This window comes from Ciconia boyciana, chromosome 4, assembly GCF_034638445.1.
Source record: "Ciconia boyciana chromosome 4, ASM3463844v1, whole genome shotgun sequence".
NCBI classification, from domain to species: Eukaryota; Metazoa; Chordata; class Aves; order Ciconiiformes; family Ciconiidae; genus Ciconia; species Ciconia boyciana.
In genome coordinates, this window is record NC_132937.1 from 46862448 (window position 1) to 46886375 (window position 23928).

At 37.5% G+C, this 23928-nt stretch overlaps 1 protein-coding gene across 9 annotated transcripts in view; it reads left to right on the forward strand.

The window, feature by feature from the left end:
* Positions 1–23928, forward strand: part of SMARCA2 (SWI/SNF related BAF chromatin remodeling complex subunit ATPase 2) — a 119271-nt gene that overhangs the window by 12391 nt on the left and 82952 nt on the right. For all 9 annotated transcript variants that reach the window (XM_072858982.1, XM_072858980.1, XM_072858984.1 and 6 more), the window contains 4 exons: positions 5493–5616; positions 16578–16907; positions 17784–17885; positions 20193–20442. In XM_072858982.1, coding sequence (XP_072715083.1) covers positions 5493–5616; positions 16578–16907; positions 17784–17885; positions 20193–20442 — 806 coding nt within the window. The remainder of the gene's footprint in view (positions 1–5492; positions 5617–16577; positions 16908–17783; positions 17886–20192; positions 20443–23928) is intronic.

The window sequence follows — 23928 nt, forward strand, 5'->3', positions numbered from 1 at the left end:
AGAAATAGTGTATTATGACAACTGAGGGAAGTGTCTTTTTAAGAAATGCTGTGAAAGGGTGTCTCTAGACTATTTAGCAAATATTACCTGAGTGTTATTCCATGTAATTAAAAAACTGGTCAGCCACCTGCAGTTTGACGAAGTAAACATTTTCTTTCTGCTTAATGTTGTGTGAAGCAGTTTGACTTTCAAGTCGTGATGTAACATAATTCATTTTTTTTCCTAATGAAATGCAGTAAAAGTGAGAGATTGCACAAAAAGTGTCCCAGTTACACAATTGCTTGTGGGGTACACATCCCATGTATGCAATGGGATGTGGTTCTTTCTTTTAAAATTCACTAACTAAGTAGCGAAACACCATCATTCTGTGTTAGATCTGTGACTAGCTTACAAATAATAATATAATGCATAAAAAATGAAAATATCCAAAGTATCCAACAATAGAGAAAACACTGATTGATACAAATTGATATTAATAAATCATAATTACTAATGTATGTTTACTTAACAACAGTTAATATTAAAGACTGTATATTCACTTAGTAACCAGAAAACCCTTCCACAGGAAAATTTACTATTGATTTACATAATGCAGTTTTGACAGAAATGATAAATTAGCTATCTTTCTTGCTACTTTCTTAAGTAATCTTTAGACTATCGATCAAATTGCCAGGGAAATACTTACAGTTCCAAATTTTACTGAAGTGTATCTTGGATGCAAGACAGCTACATTTAAGGAGAAATACTTGGAAGTCTGTCGGCAGGGGGTACTGCTAAATGGACAAACTGTAACAGCCTCAGAGAGTCTCATGAGGTGAAAATACTTGGCAGCTGGGAAGATATTAAAGGAAAGCATTGTTACATGGTTGCCCTCATCTTACTTTTCCTCGGCATCCACATACAAGCTCCTCTGGAGGCAGAACATAAGCTTAGATGGTTTTAGTCTGAACTGATACAGCCTTCTGTATGCTCTTACACACCAGCTGGGCCACATGATTTTCATAGAATAGCATCATAGAATCATAGAATGGTTTGGGTTGGAAGGGACCTTTAAAGGTCATCTAGTCCAACCCCCCTGCAGTGAGCAGGAACAAGATCAGGTTGCTCAGAGCCCTGTCCAACCTGACTTTGAATGTTTCCAGGGATGGGGCATCTACCACCTCTCTGGGCAACCTGTTCCAGTGTTTCACCACCCTCATTGTAAAAAATTTCTTCCTTATATCTAGTCTGAATCTACCCTCCTTTAGTTTAAAACCATTACCCCTTGTCCTATTGCAATAGGCCCTGCTAAAATGTCTGTCCCCGTCTTTCATAAGCCCCCTTTAAGTACCGAAAGGCCGCAATAAGGTCTCCTCAGAGCCTTCTCTGCTCCAGGCTGTATAACCCCAATTCTCTCAGCCTTTCTTCATAGGAGAGGTGCTCCAGCCCTCTGATCATTTTTGTGGCCCTCCTCTGGACATGCTCCAACAAGGTTAACTGCTTAACTCTTAGTTATGGCAACAGAATATCTATTTAATTTGCATGGTTCTCACTTGAGGGATGGGAAGAGTACTGTGAGCTCTTGGTTTATTTTCTCTTCCATTTAATTGTAACCTGATGCATAATCACTTCTTTTGTGAATTCGTAATGAGGTATACTGTAGGTGATTACTGCCTGTGGAAAAATTATTATGATATCACGGGTAATATTACTAGTTTTGGTGAGTGAGAGAAAAAGTGAGTGACAGAAAAAATTATGTTCCTACAAAAATGGTATTTTTACTAAGTATATTATTTGTTCACTCAGATGTTCCACTAAAACAGAAGGCAAATGGTTTCCCTTTTCAAATATTGTTGGCTAACAGATCTGTGCACATTAGACATTCTGAGAACCTTAAAATTCTGTCATGGTCCTGGAAGTAATGCCTTTTTATTCAGCAGGCATGTTCCCTGCATTATTTTTGTTGTATGTGTTTATTTTAGTGAAAAAAGAAAGTATTGTGGTCAACCTTGAAAAATCAGCAGAGACCTTGTGTAAAATGGTGTTTTAGTGATTTATAAGAAATTAACAGAATTGTTGGCCAAGTCCCTACTGCAAGGACAACCACAGTCAGTCTGGTTGTCCATCAGCAATGCATTCAGTTGTGCTGTGCAGTTACGTGACAACATGTTGCTGTTTGTTCTATGTAATTTTTGTGGGAATAGAGGATGCATGTTTTGGAAGAAATCTAGTTTGATACTCGACCTTAGCCTCTGATGTCAAGGCTGGTGTTTCGTTTGTTTGTTTGTTTTAAGAAGGTGGAAATAAACAAAAAAAGACACCATAATCTGACAGTTTACCTGGAAATAGGTCAAACTGTCATGCAATGCTGTCTGTGAGAAGGCCTTAGTTACTATATTCAGAGTAAAAGCAGTGTAGGCAAAATGTTCCTTATGCGTTAGGCATTATGTAAAGTCTGTAAGTCTGCCAAGTCCGTAGGTGTGGGCTTGCATACAGTTGAAGCTCATCCCTCATTATCTTTTCTGGAAGCACTGTTTATGTATCTGGCCTGTTCTGTGCTTGTTCTTACTTACAGGGACCAATGAAAATAGTAATGTGTACTCAAAGTTGAATATGTCTCCACTTCCTGTTTCCCTTCTGTTCTGTCATATTAAAAGAGTAAAAAAAAAAGTACCTCAGCGTGGTTATAGTGTTTTATTGGTAGCATAGGTTACATTTCTCATGCCAACAATGTCATTGTGAAAGATACCTTTAATAATTTATACAGGACTGAAGAATTTACAGAAATTACGTTGTATGTAAGATCCTTTCTGTAATTTTTAACCTGTTACATAGATTTAAAGTTATCATCTAACTCTGTAACTACATAGTGATTCAAAGAAGTTACGAAAAATAACTATTTTTCAGTTCTTGTAGTCCTCTGCTGAATTGTCTCCCTTATTTTATAGGGTTTTTGCATAGACAGTAGAGGTGCTTTTAGGTGAAAAATATTCTTGGAAATACAAGTCTCTTTGCATAAATTAGCAGTATTGTGATCATTAAAACTAATTTTGTCTTCAAGAAGTTTATGCCTTCTTCATCTTTTGTAGCTTTGCTAGAGAAAAAACTGATTAATGAGTTCTACCTTTCCTAGTCTGTTTCTAATGAATTTCACTTTAAGTTTTGTCACAGCATAATTTCTGCAAACACACAGAAGCAAACCCCTTTCTTGTTATATTTAGGCTCCTTTCTATTAGACTTGAAGCATTTCAGTTTGCTACAGGTTTTGTTTTTTTGTTTAAATATTTATCTTACAAAAACCTGCTCTTTTGATCAATTCTTTCCATAGAGGCATTCCTTCAATTGATGTTCTCTTGTATGGTCACGTCTTTACCTTTCTGTTCCTGTTTGATTTTTTTTAAATTCTCTTTTTGAAAGGCCACGTATTTGTTTTCCTCTTCACTGCTTCTTTTTGTTAATGCCGGCTCCTTTCCCCATCTTCTATATGCTGGTACTTCTGACGCCCTGGGTATGCATGCTGTGTCCCATCTTAGTCCTGTCAGAGCTGCCTGCATTCACAGAGGTTTCACAGTTGCTACCCATTAGTGCAGTGAGTCCCATCCCTGCAGTCAGACCACAGATGCGTACAGCTAGAGTCCTATATTCTGGAAATCACACCCAATTTCCTGTGCAGTCTCCTCCTCCTCTTGGCGGCCCTAAAGATTTAGTCCTCAACACATACCATGATAAAATAGGAATGGACCCAGCTTTACCAGTGTTTCAGTTTCTGTAGTCTTCAGCTTCTGCGGGCAGAATGTGAACTGAGCATTCTCTTCCACGTTGGTTATCTTTGTAAGTAGGAATGAAGGGAGAAGGAGGGATCTTCATGCCTCAGAAAAGGGCATTGGGATTTACTTGGTTAGCACAGTGGAACTATTTTTAATGTGTCAGTCATCTATCTCTACATTTCTACTACATATCCCAAGTTCTTGTAATCAAAAGTAACTTCTCGAGTAACAGGTATTTTTCTGATACAAGTTCTTTTCACAAATATTTTTGTACTGTCATGACAACTAAACAATTTGATGAAACAAAAAATCCATTTTACTTCTCCTTTTCTATAACTTTTCTCCTTGTAACCCATAGTATCTGATAAGGAAAAATGATAGTGAAATCCTACAAAAAAGCTGATAAAAAACCCCCCACGTGTTTAAAGATACTTTCAATCAAATTGGATTACTGCAATGGAAAGTGGAAAATTTATATGAAGCCTTTACAAATTAAAATTTAGAATTATTTTTTTTCCTTTGTAGAAAGGATGACCTGTATTTAGTTCTGCTTAAATTGATTCATGTGCAACAAATTGCTCGAGAAGAAGAAATGTGACAGTGTCTTTTTTTCTGTGACTTGATGTAGCTTTTTGCACACTCTTTTAGTTAAGTGCCTGTATTTTCCACTGGAGTAAGTTTTCTTAACTCTCTTTTTAAAAAGAATTCTCAATAAATAGGTGTGCATTTAGATAAAACAGATCACAAGATCTTAATTCACTGTAGGGTTTGCAAGAACAGTATTTAGTGTGCATGCATGCATGTGTTACAGAGCTGGGCAGAACTGCATATTTCTGTAGAGAGAAGATAAGTAAGTGATGCCAACCTGTTCTTTCCTAATACAAAGCCTTGCAGAGCCCTAAGTTAGAAGTTAATGAGCATAATCTTTTCCCTAGTTAGGGACCTGCTGTAATTTTTGCCTTCAGGTAAAACTTTCTATTTTTCTTAAGACAACTTCCTTCTGATGTTATTTTCCCCCTATTTTCACAATCAGAGTCCTTCAGTTTGTATTATGGAGCCTTTTCCAGTGACCTGCGTGCCTTCAGCATGTTTTTCTGACCCCAGGCTGTCTTCTCTTTGCTTTCTGAAGAAGGCACTTGGCCCCCTTTTGCATTTCAAGTATGTCGGGAACTGTAGTTTTTGAGGACTGAATGAGGTGACAGGAACTGTAGGAAGCACAAATATTTGAGTAGGACTATGTCTTCCCTTCCTTGACTGTGTATCCGTGTTTTTGCCTGCAAAGAAGAGGTTACCTCCTGCAATGTCATTTGTTTGTTTTTGAAGGGAGACAGTGCTTGGGGCATTCCAGTAGAGCAGTGACTGAAAGGGCAAAGTTTGGGCTAAAAATAACTCGAGGTAAGCCACAGGCTGTACTTTCATAAGTTGGTGTGTGTTACACTGCTTTGTAATATGAGGCCAGTACAGTTTGTGTGTTTGTGTTTGGACAGTTTGCCTCCCTGGCATTGCCAAACAGTTCATAAGGTAAAAAAAAGGCAAAAAGGAAACGGAGGGGACAAGCAGTCCAATGGTGCTCTGTACTTCCCCAGATGTCTGATTTCAGGGGTAAAGGTTCCCATTATTTTGAATGACTGCTAAGGGAAGTTTGTACTCTTTATGTATTTGTTTAGATTTTAAGTTAAAGTCCTTTGGATTTTTATAGTGAACTTATATACTACCTTTATATAAATACTTATTTTGTTTTCACAGTCTATTGATGGCTTGCACGAAAAAGGAATGGTTGAAGATGTTCATTGTGGCTCCATGAAGAGTATGCGACCTCCTCACCCTGGAATGGGCCCACCTCAGAGTCCAATGGACCAGCATAGTCAAGGTTTATACATACTGTGCATGCTGTATGATTTTGGGGCCCCTTTGTTCCACAAAGAGTCGGTAGTTCCACATAACAGATTTTGAATTACTTCCTTTCAGCTTTGTTTGGAAAGGCTGAACTGATAGCACAAGGCAAGGTGAATAACTGAATCCCCTTGCTTTCTGGAGTGTCCATCAGTCACGTATTGGAAAAAAGCTAGGGTTCAAGTCTGTGGCTGGGGCAAGTAGTTGGACTATTACAGATTTCAGTTCACATCTCTAAAAAGAACCCACCTCGTTCTTTCCAATCTTATGTGGCTACTGTAAATGTAAATGCATTAGAACATGATTTATTTTAATCCTGTGGTGAAGGAATGACAAGAGAGAAGAATCCAAGCAAACCTGGAGAAACCTTCTTTAATATCTATAATGTTTGGTCAAAGGCTGATCAAAGTTCTTTCCAAAATTTTTTATGCCAGAAAATAGAAACTCTTTTTACCACATTGCTACATGCCTTCTTTGTGTCCTTTAGTTTGCAGCATAAGAGGACATGCATTCTATAAGGAGCTCATTATGTTGGAGATTTAACTGGTAACACCTGCTAGTATTAATGAGTTCAGCAGATAAGGCTTTGTATATTGCATAATTAATTGTATTACAGCAACACCTGAAGAATCCCAACTGAAATTAGGGTCCTGGTTTGACACACTCTGTACAAATCTGTTAAGAGATGGTTCTTGTTTGGTGTATTTACATGTTTATTGCATAGGATAAGAGAAATGCTGGAAGGAGAAAACAGGTACAGATCAGCAAAATGACTTAGCCTGAACTGCTTTGTGACTTTCCAGTGGGCTGTGACAAACCCTAGTCTGTAATTTGTCAGCTGAATCCCTATCTGGCACCTTGAACATTACAAAGGACTGGTTTTCCATTACACCTTTCAATATCAGTTAAGTAAAATAGAACTGACTTCCAGGGACGAATTCTCCATCAGTTAAAACTTTTCTGCTGATTTCAATGAGATGCAGGCATGATCACCCGGGAGCAAAATTTTACCTGACTTTGCATTCAGAGACACTCTTTTGCTTGTAATGAACTTGTTCCTTAAAATGAAGAGAGTGTTTAGTGTGAAGATGAAGATGTGTCTAATTCAAACATAATGTGATCAAAATACAAGAGCATAAGTTGCAAATGCTTCAAATACAAGTAGCTCTAAGTTGTTTTCTTCTTTCCTGTGCTGGCTGAGATCAGACTTCCAGGTTGTGTTGCTCTGCAAAAAGATGATTGTATTAGTAGCGGCTGCGGCAGGCTAAAGAGTACAGATCCCTACTCTCTTTTTGGTGTATGTTGGAAACTGTTGCAAGGTAAACAGAGAAGACTGGAGTTCTAATGTAAGAAGGCTTTTTAAAGAAATGGTTAACACCTGCACCGCCCCCTTCTAATATTTTACTCGACATTATCGAGGAGTGTTTTAGCTTTCTTTGCCTCTATGTCTCCTTTTTTTATTCTTACACAGTTATCTTTTCACAGAAAATGGTGATGGCATTTGAGGCTATTCTGGTACATGTTGGGGAAAGTCCCATTTGCTAACCTTGTACTTTCTTCCCATTAGTGTACATATCCAAGATAGAAAACCAGATTTCCTAGTAGCCTTTCAACCTATTGGATACTTTCAGTCTGATTTACCACGAGATTAGAGTCCTGTAAGGCAGTTGTGTTTCTACAAGTTTTGTGGAAATAGGCCATGTGGTGAAAGAGTGAGCTTACCCACGCTCACACTCATGGGAAGAGGACAGTATAAGTTCTCTTGAGAATCCATGGAAAGATGCATGGTAAATCTTCTAATCCTGACAAAATCTTCAGTTGCATTTGGTACATTGTTAGAAACCAAGACTTACCATAAGGTTCTCTTCCTTGTAGATTCTTGGATGTCTTATAGTTGAGCGTACGTTGCAGTTGTGTACAATTTTTAATGATATGCATGTCAAATAGAAATTGCACCTCATTCGTTCTAGGTCTGTTTTTTTCATGGCTTATTGTTTGTAGGCCTCAAATTGAAGTAAATAAATATATGTGCTAATTAATGTTATTATTTCCAGACAGTTGGTGTAAAATAGCTGAAGAAGTTCAAAACCCCAGGGAATGGATGACCCTAAACTTCTGCCATTAGTTTGAAAGCATAAGTAGAATGGCCGTGTAACAGTTAAATGTCATTTAGTCTAGTGCTGGTTCTAGGTAAAATCAAACAACATTGTCTATCTTTTAATTCCATATGACCTTGTGTATAATTCAGGCTATTGAGAATAGTTTTATGGAAAAATCATAGCATCATAGAATCATAGTATGGTTTGGGTTGGAAGGGACCTTTAAAGTTCATCTAGTCCAACCTCCTTGCAAAGAGCAGGGACATCTTTAACTAGATCAGGTTGCTCAGAGGCCTTTCCAACCTGACCTTGAATGCTTCCAGGGGTGGGGTGTCTACCACCTCTGTGGGCAACCTGTTCCAGTGTTTCACCACCCGCATCATAAGAAATGTCTTCCTTATATCTAGTCTGAATCTACCCTCTTTTAGTTTAAAACCATTACCCCTTGTCCTATCACTACAAGCTCTATTAAAAAGTCTCTCTCCATCTTTCTTCTAAGCCCCCTTTAAGTACTGAAAGGCTGCCATAAGGTCTCCCCACAGCCTTCTCTTCTCCAGGCTGAATAACCCCACCTCTCTCAGCCTTTCTTCATAGGAGAGGTGTTCCATCTCTGATCATTTTTGTGGCTCTCCTGGGCCTGCCCCAACAGGTCCATGTCTTGTACTGAGGACCCCAGAGCTGGACGCAGGACTCCAGGTGGGGTCTCACCAGAGCAGAGCAGAGGGGCAGAATCACCTCCCTCAACCTGGTCGCCACACTTCTTTTAATGCAGCCCAGGATACAGTTGGCTTTCTGGGCTGCAAGCGCACATTGTCAGCTCATGTGCAGCTTTTCATCCACCAGTACCCCTAAGTCCTTCACCACAGGGCTGCTCTCAATTGTTCATCCCCCATCCTGTATTGGTACCAGGGGTTGCCCTGACCCAGATGTAGGACCTTGCCCTTGGCCTTGTTGAACCTCATGAGGTTCACATGGACCCACTTCTCAAGCTTGTCCAGGTCCCTCTGAATGGCATAAAGTCAGCCTTGTCAAACAAATTTACTATTCTTTTTATGGAGATCATAAGCTAAATTGATTTATTAACGTGTAAACAGGTGTGGTACAGTACTTAGTGCAGTACCGTATTTGTACAGTCATCAGGAAAATGGATCCTGGCCCATGTATGGGGTTTCTCTATGCATCACTAGAGCCAGTAGTAGTAATGGGAGACACAACTTCATCTGCCTGATAGAGTTATAAAAGGTGCTTGGCTTGTTACTGTACAACATTCTGATTTAGGAGAAAGATAGCACTAAATAAAATCAATATAACCTATATTAAACATATTAAGCTAGTTAAATGACATTACAAAAGTAACTGTAAATAGAAGATGATCATCCCATTGTGGATTTTTCTAGTTAGTCTTGTAGGACTCTTATTTTGGTTCAGTGCTGTTCAATGCATTTCTCAGTGATCTGGAAAAAAGTGTAAAATCAGCACTGATAGAATTTGCAGATAGCACAGAGGTTTAGCAGTAAATAATGAACAAGTTGGTTACAATGCCTGATCAGGAAGCTCAGTAGAATGTGCTTATTTCTCTAGCATGGATTTTAGCACAGCCAACAGCATTGTATGTCTAGGAGCAAAGTAGTTTATTGTGTAGGTGGTATGAGTCTGTATCATACAAAGCAGAAAGGCTGAAAAGAGTTTTGGTTATTCTGGCAGACTTAAATGTGTATTGCCATGCACAGTGTTTGCAGCCATGAGGTGGAATGTACTACCTGCATACAGAAGCAGGGGCATATTAATTGAGGAATTGTACCACCTTTTCTAATGAATTAGCTGAAGGCTGTATCGTAGTAGTGTATTCCATTCTAGTATCTACAGTTCAGGAAGATGTTGAGAAATGCTTAAGGTAGTGTCAAATGTTTGAAGCATCTTTTGTATGAGGAGAGGCTGAGTGAACTGAAACTGCACAGCCTGAAAAAGAGAAGGCTCGCAAGTACCTGATGGGACAGAGTAATGAAGAGGGAGCCAGACTCTTTGCAGTGATTATCAGTGACAGAAGAGAAGGCAATTGGCACAAACTGAAACACATGAAATTCCATCAGAACATAAGAAAACATGCTTTTACTGTAAACATGGCTGAACAGTACAGTAGGTTGCCCCAAGAGGTTGTCTAGTTGCCATCCATGGAGACAGTCAAAACTTGACATGTTGCTGGGCAGCCTGCCGTAGCTGACCCTGTTTGAGCAGGGGGTTGGGCTAGATGATCTTGAGAAGTCCCTTCCAACCTTAATGATTCTGTGATTCTGTGAAATTGTGCCTTATTTAGAAAACAAATAAAGGAATGATTTGAAACTTGGAAGACTTGTTTTTTTGCTTAGAGAACATTAAACTCCACTTTTTATTCTCTGACTTGATCAGTCTCCACATTCCCAGGTGGTAGAAAGGCTTGTAATAGATGGATCCTTTATCTTTAAAAAAAAAAAAAAAAGTATGCAGTGAATTTTTATATCTGCAAATTTAAATTAGGTGAATTCAGACTGTTAAATATCTGCATCTTACTTAATAAAGATAATTAACCTTTGGGACAAGGATTACCCAAGTATTTGTGGTAGGTTTTGTGTCAAATGAAGTTTAAGTCAACACTGGATGTCTTTCTCATCTGTTCCATAGACCAAAGGGAGGAGATCGTTTGGAATGTAAGAGTCTTTTTTAGACAAGTCTGTTTTAGACAAGTTAGGTAGACTGTTGTAGCTGTAATGGTCCCTTATTGCCAGAAGTCTTTGAACCTGTAAACAGGCTCCAAGATTCTGAGGAGAACTGGTAAGCTAGAGGAGGAAAAAATGTTTTTAATTCTTTGAGAATGGGAAGATGGATAGTCTTCCTAAAATGCTGCTGTTCTTAGAGCTCTGAGTAGAACAGTTGTGGTAAATGCATAGGCAGTAGTCCTTCTGTATGCAATTTACAGTTGGAACTGATCACAAAATGTGATTTCATTTAAATGTTAAATGTTCCAATAGCAGTCTTTTTAGTAATTTCTTTAAAGAAGTAGGTCTTGCAAAAGAGTGCAACACTCTTTTGGGTCTCTAAGTACAAAAGCAGGAATTTTTATAAAATACATGCTTACTAATGTGGGTAATAAATTAGAAATAAATTGGTGAACTGCACATGCAGTTGCAGATATAATTTATGTAAATCAAATGTGCAGTTGTGAATGAAGAATCTTGAAATAAAGACCACTGAACTTACAAAGAGCAAGTCAATACAAAATTTTGCAAGTAATGATTCTTACATTCTGTGTTAAGAAATAATTAACTGACCCTTTTTTAGGTGGGATGACTTACTTCGATGAGCAAATCAGAGACATTTGTAAGCTAAGTCTGCAAGAACTTTGTCATTTTGTTCATAATTGTGTATTCACTGTTTGAATAGCAGTTACTGTTCTGAGATTTTTGCATTTTTTAACTAACAATAATTACTAAAATAAGGTACGCAACTTTATTATTTAGATTCTGGATTTTTTTTTTTCTCAGTGCTCAGTGGGATGCTAGTCATGCAGAAACAAGCTGTTACTAGCTCAGACAGATTGTCACATTTTTATTGCAGTGATACTGCAATAGGATGGTTTTCAGAAGTCTGACATTAATTTATGGGGAAAAATACTCTGAATTGGTATCTTTTTCCTTAACCGTTACTCCTTTCCACTCTTACTGCCTGCCAAATTGGAGAAAGGGTAACATTCCTGACTATTTCTGGTGACCAATTTTCTTTTCCTGAACTTATGCGCAATGATGTCCCTGTTTAGTCTTAATACCTTTCTTTTAATGCTAATAGGTTAAATGAAAGCAAAATCCATTACTTCAACTTCATATTTAGCTGTTTAAATAGTAATCTCACTACACTTAACTGAATTTGAATTATGTTAGAAATGGCCTTCAGCATCTGTGAATGAACTATGCTGAAAAACACAGTATTTATATTAGAAGTATGAAATTTACTGTAAATTGTTAAACTGCTAAACAGAGTTATCCAGAAGATGAAAATTATGTTTAGATTTAACTTCGTAAGAGGAATGGGGAGAAATTGCAAATGCAACCCAAATATTTATATAAAATAAAATATTTTTATTAGAAAGAATTCATAAAAAGATATAAATGGGCTGAAACAAACACTTTCTGTGTTTTTCTGGAATTTGGAACAAATTTAATGCAGTTACTGTGATACAGCAGTGAAATACAGACCAATTTGAACAGTTCGGCTGTCTTTGCTTGCTATGTGTAAGTTGAAACATAAGCACTGCAGGGATTTAAGGTTCTGGGACTTGATCTGTGTATATTTTTAATTATCATGCAGTATTTGTTGAACTTCTTATAAAGATACACCAATTAAGTTTAACTTAGAGAATTCACTAAGTTCACAAAAAACATTCATTGTCCCTGCTGTTCTTAAATTAGCTGCACTTCCTTTTCTGATTTTTTCAGGCTTTTAAAGATGAGAAAAGATCTGTCACCTTATCCATCTGCCTGCCAGCATAAGACCTCTCAACAGAGTATTTCTGCGGTCCTAGTTTTAAATGACTTGCACACGTGGCCTCTTTTTCTCTTTGTTGAGAGTTTCACAAGAACTAGTGTTAACCCTGGCCACACTACCGACAGGGAAATGTTGTATTTTGCTTACCTTAAGAAAGTTTGTAGCCTCAGTCCAACATGAACATATTTTCCACTGTGTTCCAAGATGTTATGCTTTGTTTATGTGTATTGTGGGCATGTACTTGATTCCTTTTTTTTTTTAAAAACTAACTTTAATTGATGGTCGAAGTGATAGTTAACATAAATGAGTTACACAACTAAATTTCTTCAATCCTATCTATATTGTCCTAGTCCAAAAACTCTCTTACAGACACATTTTTGAGTAAAAATACACCCTTGCTATCAGCTTTAGCAGAAAGATTTGACATATATGATCCTCAGACACTTTCATCATTTAAGTCTTCTTAATTTTTAGTGGGAAGTCAAGACCTCTGTTGAATATTCCAGTGTTTGGACTGGTAAAACCATGACTCTTTCTATCTAATATTTGTTACCAGAGTTTAGAATTCATGTGTTCTCCTCTGTTTAATTATAGCATTAAAAGTGGAGAAAAAAGATCTCTCAGTTTTTAGCCCTCTGGTTCTTCAGCTTTAAAATAGATGAGGAAGGTGTTCTTTGCTTTGTAAAGTGAAATTAAAAGCAATTAGAGCAGAAATTTTTTATACTGTCTGCCCTCCAAAAATACTTGTGTTTTGTAAAGTGTTAAAACTAGGATTTCTTCCAGTGTCAATACTGTAAAGAATATACATTGTTTATGACATGTTGTGATATATTTCTGGCAAATAAGTTGATACCAAAGTGGGATGAAAAGAGTGTTGCTAATTATGCATACAGTTAAGAAAGCAGTGTTTTTTAACTACTGAAAACTTGAGAAAGATTTCTGTTCTAGCCTCTTCTACAACCCATTGAAGGATTATGGAGAAGACAGAACCAAACTCTCCTCAGAGGTGTATAGCAAAAGCACAAAAAGTAATGTTCACAAGTTATGTAAGTGAAATTCTGATGGGACTTAAGGGAAAGAAAATTCACTGTGGAAGTGATTAAGAACACCATCACTGGAGATTTTCAGAACTTACCTAGATAAGACCTGGGGAAACCTGATAAAGCTTTGGAGTTACCACAGCTTTAAATGATGGGTTGGGCTGTTTAGCCTCCCTTTCCTGGTGTTGAGTGTCTTCTACTCCATATATTTTTCAGAACTAAAGATTATCTGTTGTCCTTTGCCAGCACATAGAACTCTTCTGTTGCGAGTGTTCTGCAACCTTATTGTACAGTGCTTTTACCATCTTCCATTCTGAAGGTTAAATTAAACAGAAAGGTTTATGCAGAATAGAAAACAAAATTTTCTGTGGAAAATCTAGAGGAAGGGGTACTTGGCAGTTCAGCAAGTAGCAATTAATGAACTAGGTATTTAAAAACCTGCGGAATACTTACTGTGGAAATTCCTGTATGCCACGTAAAAATGCACTTGAAGTACTTCATAGCAGATGAAAGCATGTTTGCAAGGTTCAAAAAGGTGTCTGCCTTTGCCTGTATGTTAAACATTCCTATGGACTGTGTCTTTAATTTTTTTTTTTTTTTTTTGTGACATATGCTGATTAAACTCAGTCTTCATGAGTCTTCATGTGTCCTTATTCAGAGCCCATGTGTGCATGATCACCTGTATTAGAGTATGTGTAATAAGGTAGGAAAAAAGCAAATGGTATAGAGACTTTATTAGGACAGGCTTGTGACTGCGTGTATTGTCACACCGCTAAATCTTCTGAAAGTTTTCAAACTTAAAAAGGAAAATTTCCATATAGCATCACAAAATTTAAGTTCTGTAAATGCCACATTTTAGAGCATTTACAAGAAGTCTGGAAGGCTTTTATTCTTTCTTGAGATATTTTATTGGAATTTGGTTTTCATTCTTACTCTTCATCAAGCCTAGTTTCCTATTGCCAGGAATCCTGGTGCATAGAACTTTGAGGGAGAGAGGAAGTGTAAGTAATACATGTCTAGAAAGCTCAAAAAATGCCTGCTTCTAAAAACTCCTCTGTGCAAAACATAGTCACAGACTTGCAGCTGGAACTGTCAGGACTGAAAACAAGTGCTCAGTATCTTACACCACAGTTTTAGATTTTTATAGTCCAGATGGATTTCAAGAGCCTGGCTGTGAAATCTGTCAGTGATTAAGGAATATATAATTCGGACAATATAACTTGAGGGGGAGAAAGAAACCTTTATTTGAAAAGCAGTTTTGAAAACAATGTAATTCGAAGTAGGTGCTATTTAAAGTAAATTCTGAGATTTAGAAATGGATAAGCATTGCAATAAACCTCATTTTATAGTATAAAACAACAATGCCGTTGTATATTTTGGGTTTTGTTGTGGCATAGTGGTTGTTCTTCTAAAGCAGTGTGCTCAGCAAGAGGGATTTGTAGCTTCCCCTCTTAAAAAAAAAAAGATTGAGGCAAAAGTAAGTTAGTGGAAGAAAATGAGTAAGTGGAGTAGACTTATGGTTATTTATCATAGCTTTTATCACCACCAGTGGATGTATAAACAATTTTTATATTGACCTGATAAATAACTTCAGTAATTTTAACTTTTAAAAGTCTCTTTCTCCCTTTTCCTTCAACTCTTCACCTCACTTCCCTATTTCTCTCTTGAACTGCTTAATTTTTCTTATTCTCACTAGAGTCTTCTTCCTTTCCTGTCATCATCTTCTTTAGTTACAAGATTGAACTCAGTCTGTTTCTGTCTTGTCTTACCTGGTCTTTTCCCATAACCAAACCATTTTTTCCCTACTGTACTTTTACCTCATTTTCCTTTTTTGGAAGAGCTGAAATCCTCTCTTCTTTGTCCTTTATCTCAGACATTTACAACCTTTATTGTAGAATATATTCATCCTCAGACCTCAGCATTGATGGACTTTCAGTTCTTTAGCACTCTTACCTATCTACTTGTATAAGCTCTAGTGACTTACAGCTGCTGTCACCTCAGAAAAGTTGAGACTACTTTGAGATTTTGCCTATGTTGCCCTTACTGAAGGGCGAGTAAGAACTGTGAAGCTAAAGAGAGGCCAAAATTACTTGCTACTGTGATCTAGACTATGTATAGATTAAATTGGTGTAGTTTCACTTTAAAGTGTCAGGAAGAGTGGAGGAAGAGTAGATTTGGTGTCACAGAACCATGAACTGTGGCATGAACTTTGGACTTCAGTGGTCCATGGCTTGCTAAAGAATATGGAAGTGAGCCAGAAGATTTCTTGATTTTTTTTTTAAGTTTTTTTAGGCTTTTCAAATTGATAAGAGCATTATTTATGCTCCATAATACCAGAGTGAAGTGGGTAAATATACCTCTTTTTCACTCTTGGTGGACATCTCTAAAATCTAGCTGTCTGTTGTGCATTACCTGAAGGATCGCTCTTCATATTTTTTCTCTGAAATGCCACGTATTCTTGGAAATCTCACCAAAAATCTATGCCATCTCTTTTCGTGGATGCATTGTGAAGCTCGAGGAAATATATATTAAGTGTAATTAAAATTCAAACTTAAAACCACTGCATTCACAAGTGCTATAATAAGAGACAAGCACTGTTCACTTCAGAACTGTGCTTGCTCTCCTGGAACTTTATAGTCTAATACAGTCTTCAGCAGCTTCTTCAGAAGGTAATTTTTGTACTTGCAGTTGATATTCCAAGTTCTCGAGCACCCAGATGGTAAAAGGTATTGAATGTTCTTTGTCTGTCTCAAACCTTTAATCTATATAAATTAAAGAGCAATTGTATAGAAATTGAATACCATCTGTTTCTGTTTCTGTATGTTGGTGAGTTTTGGCAAAGAGGGCCTGTAGCAGTGAATGGGTATACCTTGATGTGTGTGCTTCAAAATAAACGTAAAATATTAAGCTGTGAAATAGGCAGACTTCACTGCATGTGTTCCACATTTAAATATTCGTCCAACATTCTAGCGAAACAGTACCACATCCTGATGCTTCTGTATTGTATTTCATGTTTTAGTTTGTCTTATTCCAAATGTGAGGCTAATAGTTATTTTTTTGAATTATTGGACTATATAACCATAGTTCTTCTCAAAGAATAGCTCGTGAGGCTATCTTGATACCCCAGGGAACTTCAGATTGCACTTGTGTTCTTGCAGAACATACTACAGCTATCCTGACTTGAGAGAGACATTTTTATACTCTATGTACTGTTAAAGAAATTTGATGGAATTTAGATTTGACTAACCAGAGAGGTAAGTTTGTGATCCTCTTACCTGTTCTAGGTTATATGTCTCCACACCCATCTCCACTAGGAGCACCAGAGCATGTGTCCAGTCCAATGTCTGGAGGAGGTCCAACGCCACCCCAGATGACTCCCAGCCAGCCAGGACCCATTATACCAGGAGACCCACAAGTTATGAATCAGCCTAACAGAGGTCCTTCCCCTTTCAGCCCTGTACAGCTGCATCAGCTGCGGGCTCAGATTCTAGCATACAAAATGTTAGCTAGAGGTCAGCCTTTACCAGAAAACCTCCAGCTTGCTGTTCAGGGCAAGAGGACCCTGCCTGGCATTCAACAGCAGCAGCCTCCCAGTGCCTTCAACAGACAGTCTGGTAAGTGAATCTAGGCGTTGTGTCATTGTGCAGGTACTTATTGAAGTTCTACCTGTGGAAAATTAAGAAACGGGTGCTGTGCAGGGCTATAATTTGGGACTGGATTCTGGCATCTAAGTGAACAGCAGCCTTTGGTTTTAAGCTTGAGCAAGTGCATAAAACACATCTATTATTAAAAGGATATTGTCAAAACGGAAGTAAAAGTTACTTCACTGTGCAGTACTATGTCCGTCCTGATAATGCTTGACATTTTTTGAATGTTAATCATAACTTTACTGATGGCAATTTTACTGTTTTTGTTAGAGTGAATTTTCAGTCTCCTGTTGCTATGCAGAAAAGTAGATAAAAAAAATCTGGAGCAAGTTGACTGGTTATTTAGGTTGTTGAAAGTAAAACAAACCATGTATAGTGTGCTGTCAAGTGAAAAACATAAGGAAGAGAAAATGTTCTTACCTTTTCCTCCTAATGATAATAGATGTTACAGTGCAGTAAGTAAGCACATTTTGGTCCTAAGAAAACTGTTGTTATATTAAACGCCCTGCACCTGTTAGTTTCTGAATGCTTCCATTACTGCATTTGCATTAGAAATCCAGGGTCAAGATTATACTATTTTTAGTAATGATTTTATTAATCTCACTGGTCACTTCATTTCAGTGGATATGGCTTTGCTACCGAGTAAGGGGTTTTTTTAGGACACATGATTTTAATATGCTTCATTACATATATTTTTTCACAATAAAATCTACTTAAATCCACATTTAATGAAGAAAAATACTACTTGCCTGAATAGACTAGCATGCCAGAAAGCAAAATGATTTTTGAATACTTGGAAATGCTTTGTATCTTAGCAAGTTTCTTTCCTCTGTCAAATTGCAGGTATTGGGTTACATACAATGAGTGGTGCTGCAACTGGACCAGGACCTGCTCCAGGGATGCCTGGACATACAGCTGCCATTACCCCTAAAACTTGGACTGAAGGTATAGCAGAGTATAATGCTAATTTTATGTCATATACAGAGTAATGGTTAAACAGTGTAGGTAGAGTATGGGGAAAAGATGCAGGGGGGAAAAAAGGGGCAGGTAAAAAGGCATGCAGAAAAAATAGTGTAACCTTTATGGTGCCTAGGACTTGAATCAAGGAGAGTCAAACCATTTATTCATCCCTGAATGACTTGACCACATGAAATTACTGCAGTTGTTAGGCAGCCTGAACATGCAGCACCTTTTTACAATCAGAATGAAATATGTAAGCTGCCTGAGGGACACCCATAAAATCTACTTAATAAGTTATGTTCTGAGCATGCTTAATTGCAGCAAGCTTGTCTTTCAGCTATAGTCTTTGCTACTGTAAACAAAAGTTTTCAAACCATGGTAGAATTAGGCTGCTCTTTTTCTTTTTTTTTTAATTTGATTGCTTTGAAAGTTCAGTGTAGTCTTTGAGATCTAATGAACAGTGTAACCTTTTTTCCCTTGCGTGATAATTGGGTTTTGAACCCAATCATTCAGATTTGGGTTTACAGGCTGATCTTATTGTTTGACAGTAGAGTGGAAGAAGTACTGTTTTGAAAAGAATTAGAAATCCCTCGTGATATATATTGTTTGAAGTTTTGGTGTATTTTTTAGAGAGATTAAAAAATAAATATAATATTGCAGGCTTGCGAATAACACAGGCTTCTCGTACGGTAGAAATGTTATGCTGTGTTGTTGCCTGTGGGTAAATCTGGGGACAGTGATGACTCTGTGATAGTTGATGTCATAAAAAATTCTCTGTCATTAGTCAGCTACTTAGGGCAATATAAAAAGAAAATGAAATACTAGTATGTAATCGGATGTAGAATTGCTTTTCTTTGAATACTCCCAATGAAAACTTACAATTTGAATAGGATAATAAAGAGGGGAAAAGTGTTTCTTGAGAGGTTGTATATATGAGTTTACCAGGCACAGTGCCTTCTAGCTCAAATGCTGCTACTAAAAAATGCTGGCAGGTATACAGAATTGCTAGATGGATAATTTTATCTAAATAATCCCATACATCATGATAATATGTCTGTCCTGTTTAACTATAAGCTGCTTACTGTTTGTCTTTTTTCATTGCTGTTTTTTTAGTAAGAAAAAATTAGTCTGTCCTTGCTGTATCTGTTTGGAGGTTTTATTTGATGTATTTTTAAGGATTGTGCTTATTTCTTTAAATTTGATTTTCATTAATTATGCAGTCATTTGTGGTAGTGTTTGTTTTACAGTTCAATTTGCATGATTCCCTGAAAACTGAGACTACACAGAGGCTTTTGGTGGGCTTGCTTTCTTTTCTTATTTTTTATAAGCTGAAATGCAGCGTTGCTCAATACAGAATCTACAGCTTGTGCTTAAGTTCCTTTTCTGGAGTTTGATGCAGATGTGTGAATAACAAATGGTGATTTCTGAAGGAATCTTTTTATCTAGATTTCAGGATGTTGGGTTTGAACTAAGGTTGATTACAAGATTGCAGGTGTACTTTGTAGTTGCTTTTCCTAGCATTAAGTTACTATGACTCCTCAGATAATTAAGTGACATCTTTATTGTTGCGATGTCTGTTGTCAGTGACAATTTTTGAACATCTGGATGCATGGGTGACTTGTTGTCATGATGGCATACTGAAATCTATGACCTTTAGTGTCTATAAATGGCAGGTACTATTTTCATGTTAATTGAGGTATTAATTTGCAAGATGATTAGAATGCTGTAAGATAGAACAGTAATCGAATTCCTGGTATTTGGAGTGCTTACATACAACTAGTAGGAGATCGTAACAAAACAAAGGCTATTTATATACGACAGGTACTTCTAAGTGCAGTTGTAAAAATTTTAATATGACTATCTAGTTATGATAGAGCTCTAAAAGCAGACCTACTTGTGCTTGTTGTCAGGTTGTGATTATAGATGTCTTCTAAGTGGTGCAAGGATAGTGAACAAGAGGCAGAATTAGGTCCTACACTTGCATGAAATCAGCTCTACAGCTGTTTTACTTCTTCTAATGCTAGAATTAAAAGTCAGCAGGAATGGGAAGAGAAATGGCATTCATCATAAAGTTTCAGGTGTTTTGTTTTTCTCTGGACCACTTCCTGCAATGTATGGTATACTTGCATTTTAGTATGCTTTTTTAAATATGGAGTGTAGTCTATCTCAGTGTGCTTTTTCTGGTAATTTTGAATGTTTACCTTAGCTTCACATTCTGTCTTCAGAAACCATTTCGATTTTCTTCCTGTGTTCCATATTTCATGTTACGAATAAGTACTTTTTATGATTCAGGCCAAGCCCCAGATATGAGTGTCTCCAATGCGCAGCAAAAGCTTCCCGCACCACCCCCTAGTGGGAGGCCTTCTCCTGCCCCCCCTGCTGCCCAGCCTGCTGCCGCCATGCCTGGGCCTTCTGTACCACAGCCACCACCTGGACAGCCTTCACCCATTGTTCAGCTGCAGCAAAAGCAGAATCGCATCAGCCCTATCCAGAAGCCCCAAGGACTGGATCCCGTTGAAATACTCCAAGAACGTGAATATAGGTAAAAGCAAATAACAAGATTCAAATGCATATGCAGATTGTTGGCTTTCACTTTCCCAGCTGAAACACCTTGCAATCAACTACTGTAGTGACAATAGTATAAACTATTGAGTTTCCAGAGAGAGACCGAGTCAAAGAGAAGTATGGAAATGTCACACCAAACAATGATTTAATTCTGCCCCAAGTTATGAACTAGTAAAGCATACTGGCAGTATAGCTGCAAACCAGATAAGTTTAAAACAGGCTCAAGGACTCTACTGCATTAGTGTATTACTTGGATGCTGCAAACACTGAAAGTTAGGAAATCAAAATCCTTGTAGTCTACAGAGAGACCAATTCAGTGCAGAAAGTTTTCAGAATTATGAACAAAAGGGAAGTTAGAAGAGAACAGTGGAGGTCAAAAGGCTGATGAGTTAGCGGCCACAGCAAACCCAAATTTTATTAGTGATGATGGGGTTGGCTGGACTGCCAAAGAGTAGAGAGAATATTAAGGAGGTCACAGGCAAGATTAAAAAAAAAGGTTACCAGGAAACATGATCTTTAAAAGTTGCCTCCTGAGTGCCCTAATTAGGTGGTGAATTATATTCATTACAAAGTATAGAGGATGACATTTCTTGTTGAGTTAGAAAGAGACTTCTTCCGTCCTCCCATCAACAAGGCTATTAAACAATTGACCTTGAGAATCTGTCAGGCAGAAGGATCTTCGCCTGCATCTAAAATATGTTCCTGATCAGTGTCAGTCAGAGGAAAGAAACTGCACTTAACATATTTGCTTGTTTTGGACTGATGATGCATCTTCCAGTTGCTATAACAATGGGTTTGTAGGGGAAGGTAGCCAAAAGGGGTGGTGGTCTCACTGAAGACTGGTTTAACGACTCTCACTTTACGAAGGTAGAACACCATGAAGTGTTTTAGGTTGTGGTGCCATGCCCAGAATCCAGGCCTTGGTCCCAGAAAAGCTCTTACTTTTCACGTAAGGTAATGCTTAAGTAATTTGTTGGCATGTTGTTGTGGTCATTCTGTCAGCCTTACCCTTTTTACCTTAGGACTGAATGGCCATAGCTGTTTCAGCATGAGCAATCGCTATTTTCTAACATATTTTTCAGAAAGCTTGTAGAACACACCATTATACAGTTTCACAGTTGTTCTGAGTGAAGAATTGTAGCACTAACCTGAGCCAAGAATCATGTGGCCAGTATAATGTAATCTTTTCTGCATCAGTTAACCTCAAATTGTTACTCCTTCTGTCTTTCCAGCCCTGCTCCATTGCACTATTTGTGCCAAACTATTGTGTCTTAGTATGCATACCTGGAGGAGAGTAAGGAGTGACAGAAAATAGCGCTGTTGCATTTACTAATGTGGAGAACCAGTTGCAGTTATACCATATTCATTAGGTTCTAAGTACCCTGATGTTCTTGGCAGAGTAAGTGAGGTGGAAGTTTGATAGGGATTCTGCAGCAGAAGAGTTTTATTTTTTATTGTAGCATATAGGTAATGATCCGTGCTTTTTTAATGTTGAACTGCTGGAATTTGTTCTTTCTTTGCATACCAGAATGCTTAGAACTTCTGGAAGTCTTTTCATTATTTAAAACTGTATAAGTAACATCAGACAAAAGCTTTGAAAAAAGCAGTTTAACAGCTTTTGTGCTTTGGACAGTGCTAGATTTACCTTTAGTATAGGCAAGTTTAATACAGAAACATGATGTATTCACACTTTCTTCATAAAAAGGGAGTAGAAAAAAGACAATATAAACATTTTTATCCTGAAACCAGTGAAGTTAGCGAAAGCTTTATGAAACAGTTGTCTCTTGAGATCTCTCAGTAGTTAACTTTTTTAATAAAGGGGTGTTATACTTTGAAATACTTAGAGAACTGTTTGAATTACTCATTTTCATGAAAAGACAGAATTAGCATATAAGTATTTTAGGGATTCGTATTTCAACCATATAGATAGACCCAAAAGGTAAAATTTTGGGAAAGTGTGAGCTTTGAATCTGATTAAGTTAGGAATTCTTGAAAATTACGGATCAGGTTTACGCAGTGACTTTGCTGGTTTTGGCTGGGATAGAGTTAATTTTCTTCATAGTAGCTAGTATGGGGCTGTGTTTTGGATTTGTGCTGAAAACACTGTTGATAATACGGGGATATTTTTGTTATTGCTGATCAGTGCTTACACAGAGTCAAGGCCTTTTCTGTTCCTCACACAGCCCCGCCAGCGAGTAGGCTGGGGGTGCTCAAGAAGTTGGGAGGGGACATGGCTGGGACAGCTGACCCCAACTGACCAAAGGCATGTTCCATGCCATGTGATGTCATCATGCTCAGCAATAAAACTTGGGGGGAGGTTGACAGCAGCCTGCTGCTTGGGAACTGTCTGGGCATCGGTCTGTTGGTGGTAAGCAATTGTTTTCATTTGCATCGCTTGTCTGTCTTGGGTTTTATTTTTCTCTCTCTTTGATATTTTTTTCTTTCTTTTCTATACAATTTTTTTTTTAAAGATTGTTTTTAATTATTAAACTTTTAAAGTCAACCCCTGAGTTTCTTTCTCACTTTTAGCCTTCTGATTCTCCCCCCATCCCACCGGGGGGCGGGGGGGGTGGGGGGGGCAGGGGGAAGTGAGGGAGCGGCTGTGTGGTGCTTAGTTGCTGGCCAGGATTAAACCATGATAGTAACCTTGAAAATGGTGTTTCTGGACTAAAGGTGTGAAGTGTGCTGCTGGGGAGACAGTAATTTAGTGCTAATTCATGAGCTGCATGATAAAAAGTTAATTGCTGAGGTGTTTGACCATTTCTCCTGTTGTATACACCCCTCTAAAGTGTGTAACAGCAGACTTTTGGGGAAGAATACATGCTACTGCATACACATTTCTGTTTCTTAATGGATCATGTACATGATTTATGTATTAGAGCATGTCTTACAGAACAATATTGTAGACGTGAAACACTTTAGTTTTTGCTGTTACAAAATTACATCTAATTATTTTTTTTTCAGTGATAGCAATTCTTTTTTCCTTTCCTTGTTACTAGGAAGTTATGTAGTTTGTTTCATCAAACAATTAATCAAATAGGCACTTAGAAGTACAGTATAGCGTTCCTATTCATTAACCACGTGTTAAATAGACCAGTACAGATAGAGAAGCAGTAATGCACCTATTAACATACTGCGGGACTGAAAAAGCTTTGAATCTAATGAAACATCAGCAGAATGCTTTTTCTCCCTGAAAAGCCTTGATCTGATTATAAAAAAGGCTCCAGCATGTATTAACAAAGAGAAGGAAAATTGAGAGTTAATGTTGCTGTCAAATTCATATCATTGTGCTGAGAAGCTATTTGCAGCATATGTTGATTTGAGATGAGGTTACATGATAATTGTTGTTAATCTCTGTGTGACTAAAGGTGGATAAAAAGAAACTTAGTTATTTAAAATCCTTATCAATATAAGAAGTTTAAATTATTCGTATGTGGAGAGCTGTTAAACTTGTTGTGTTCCT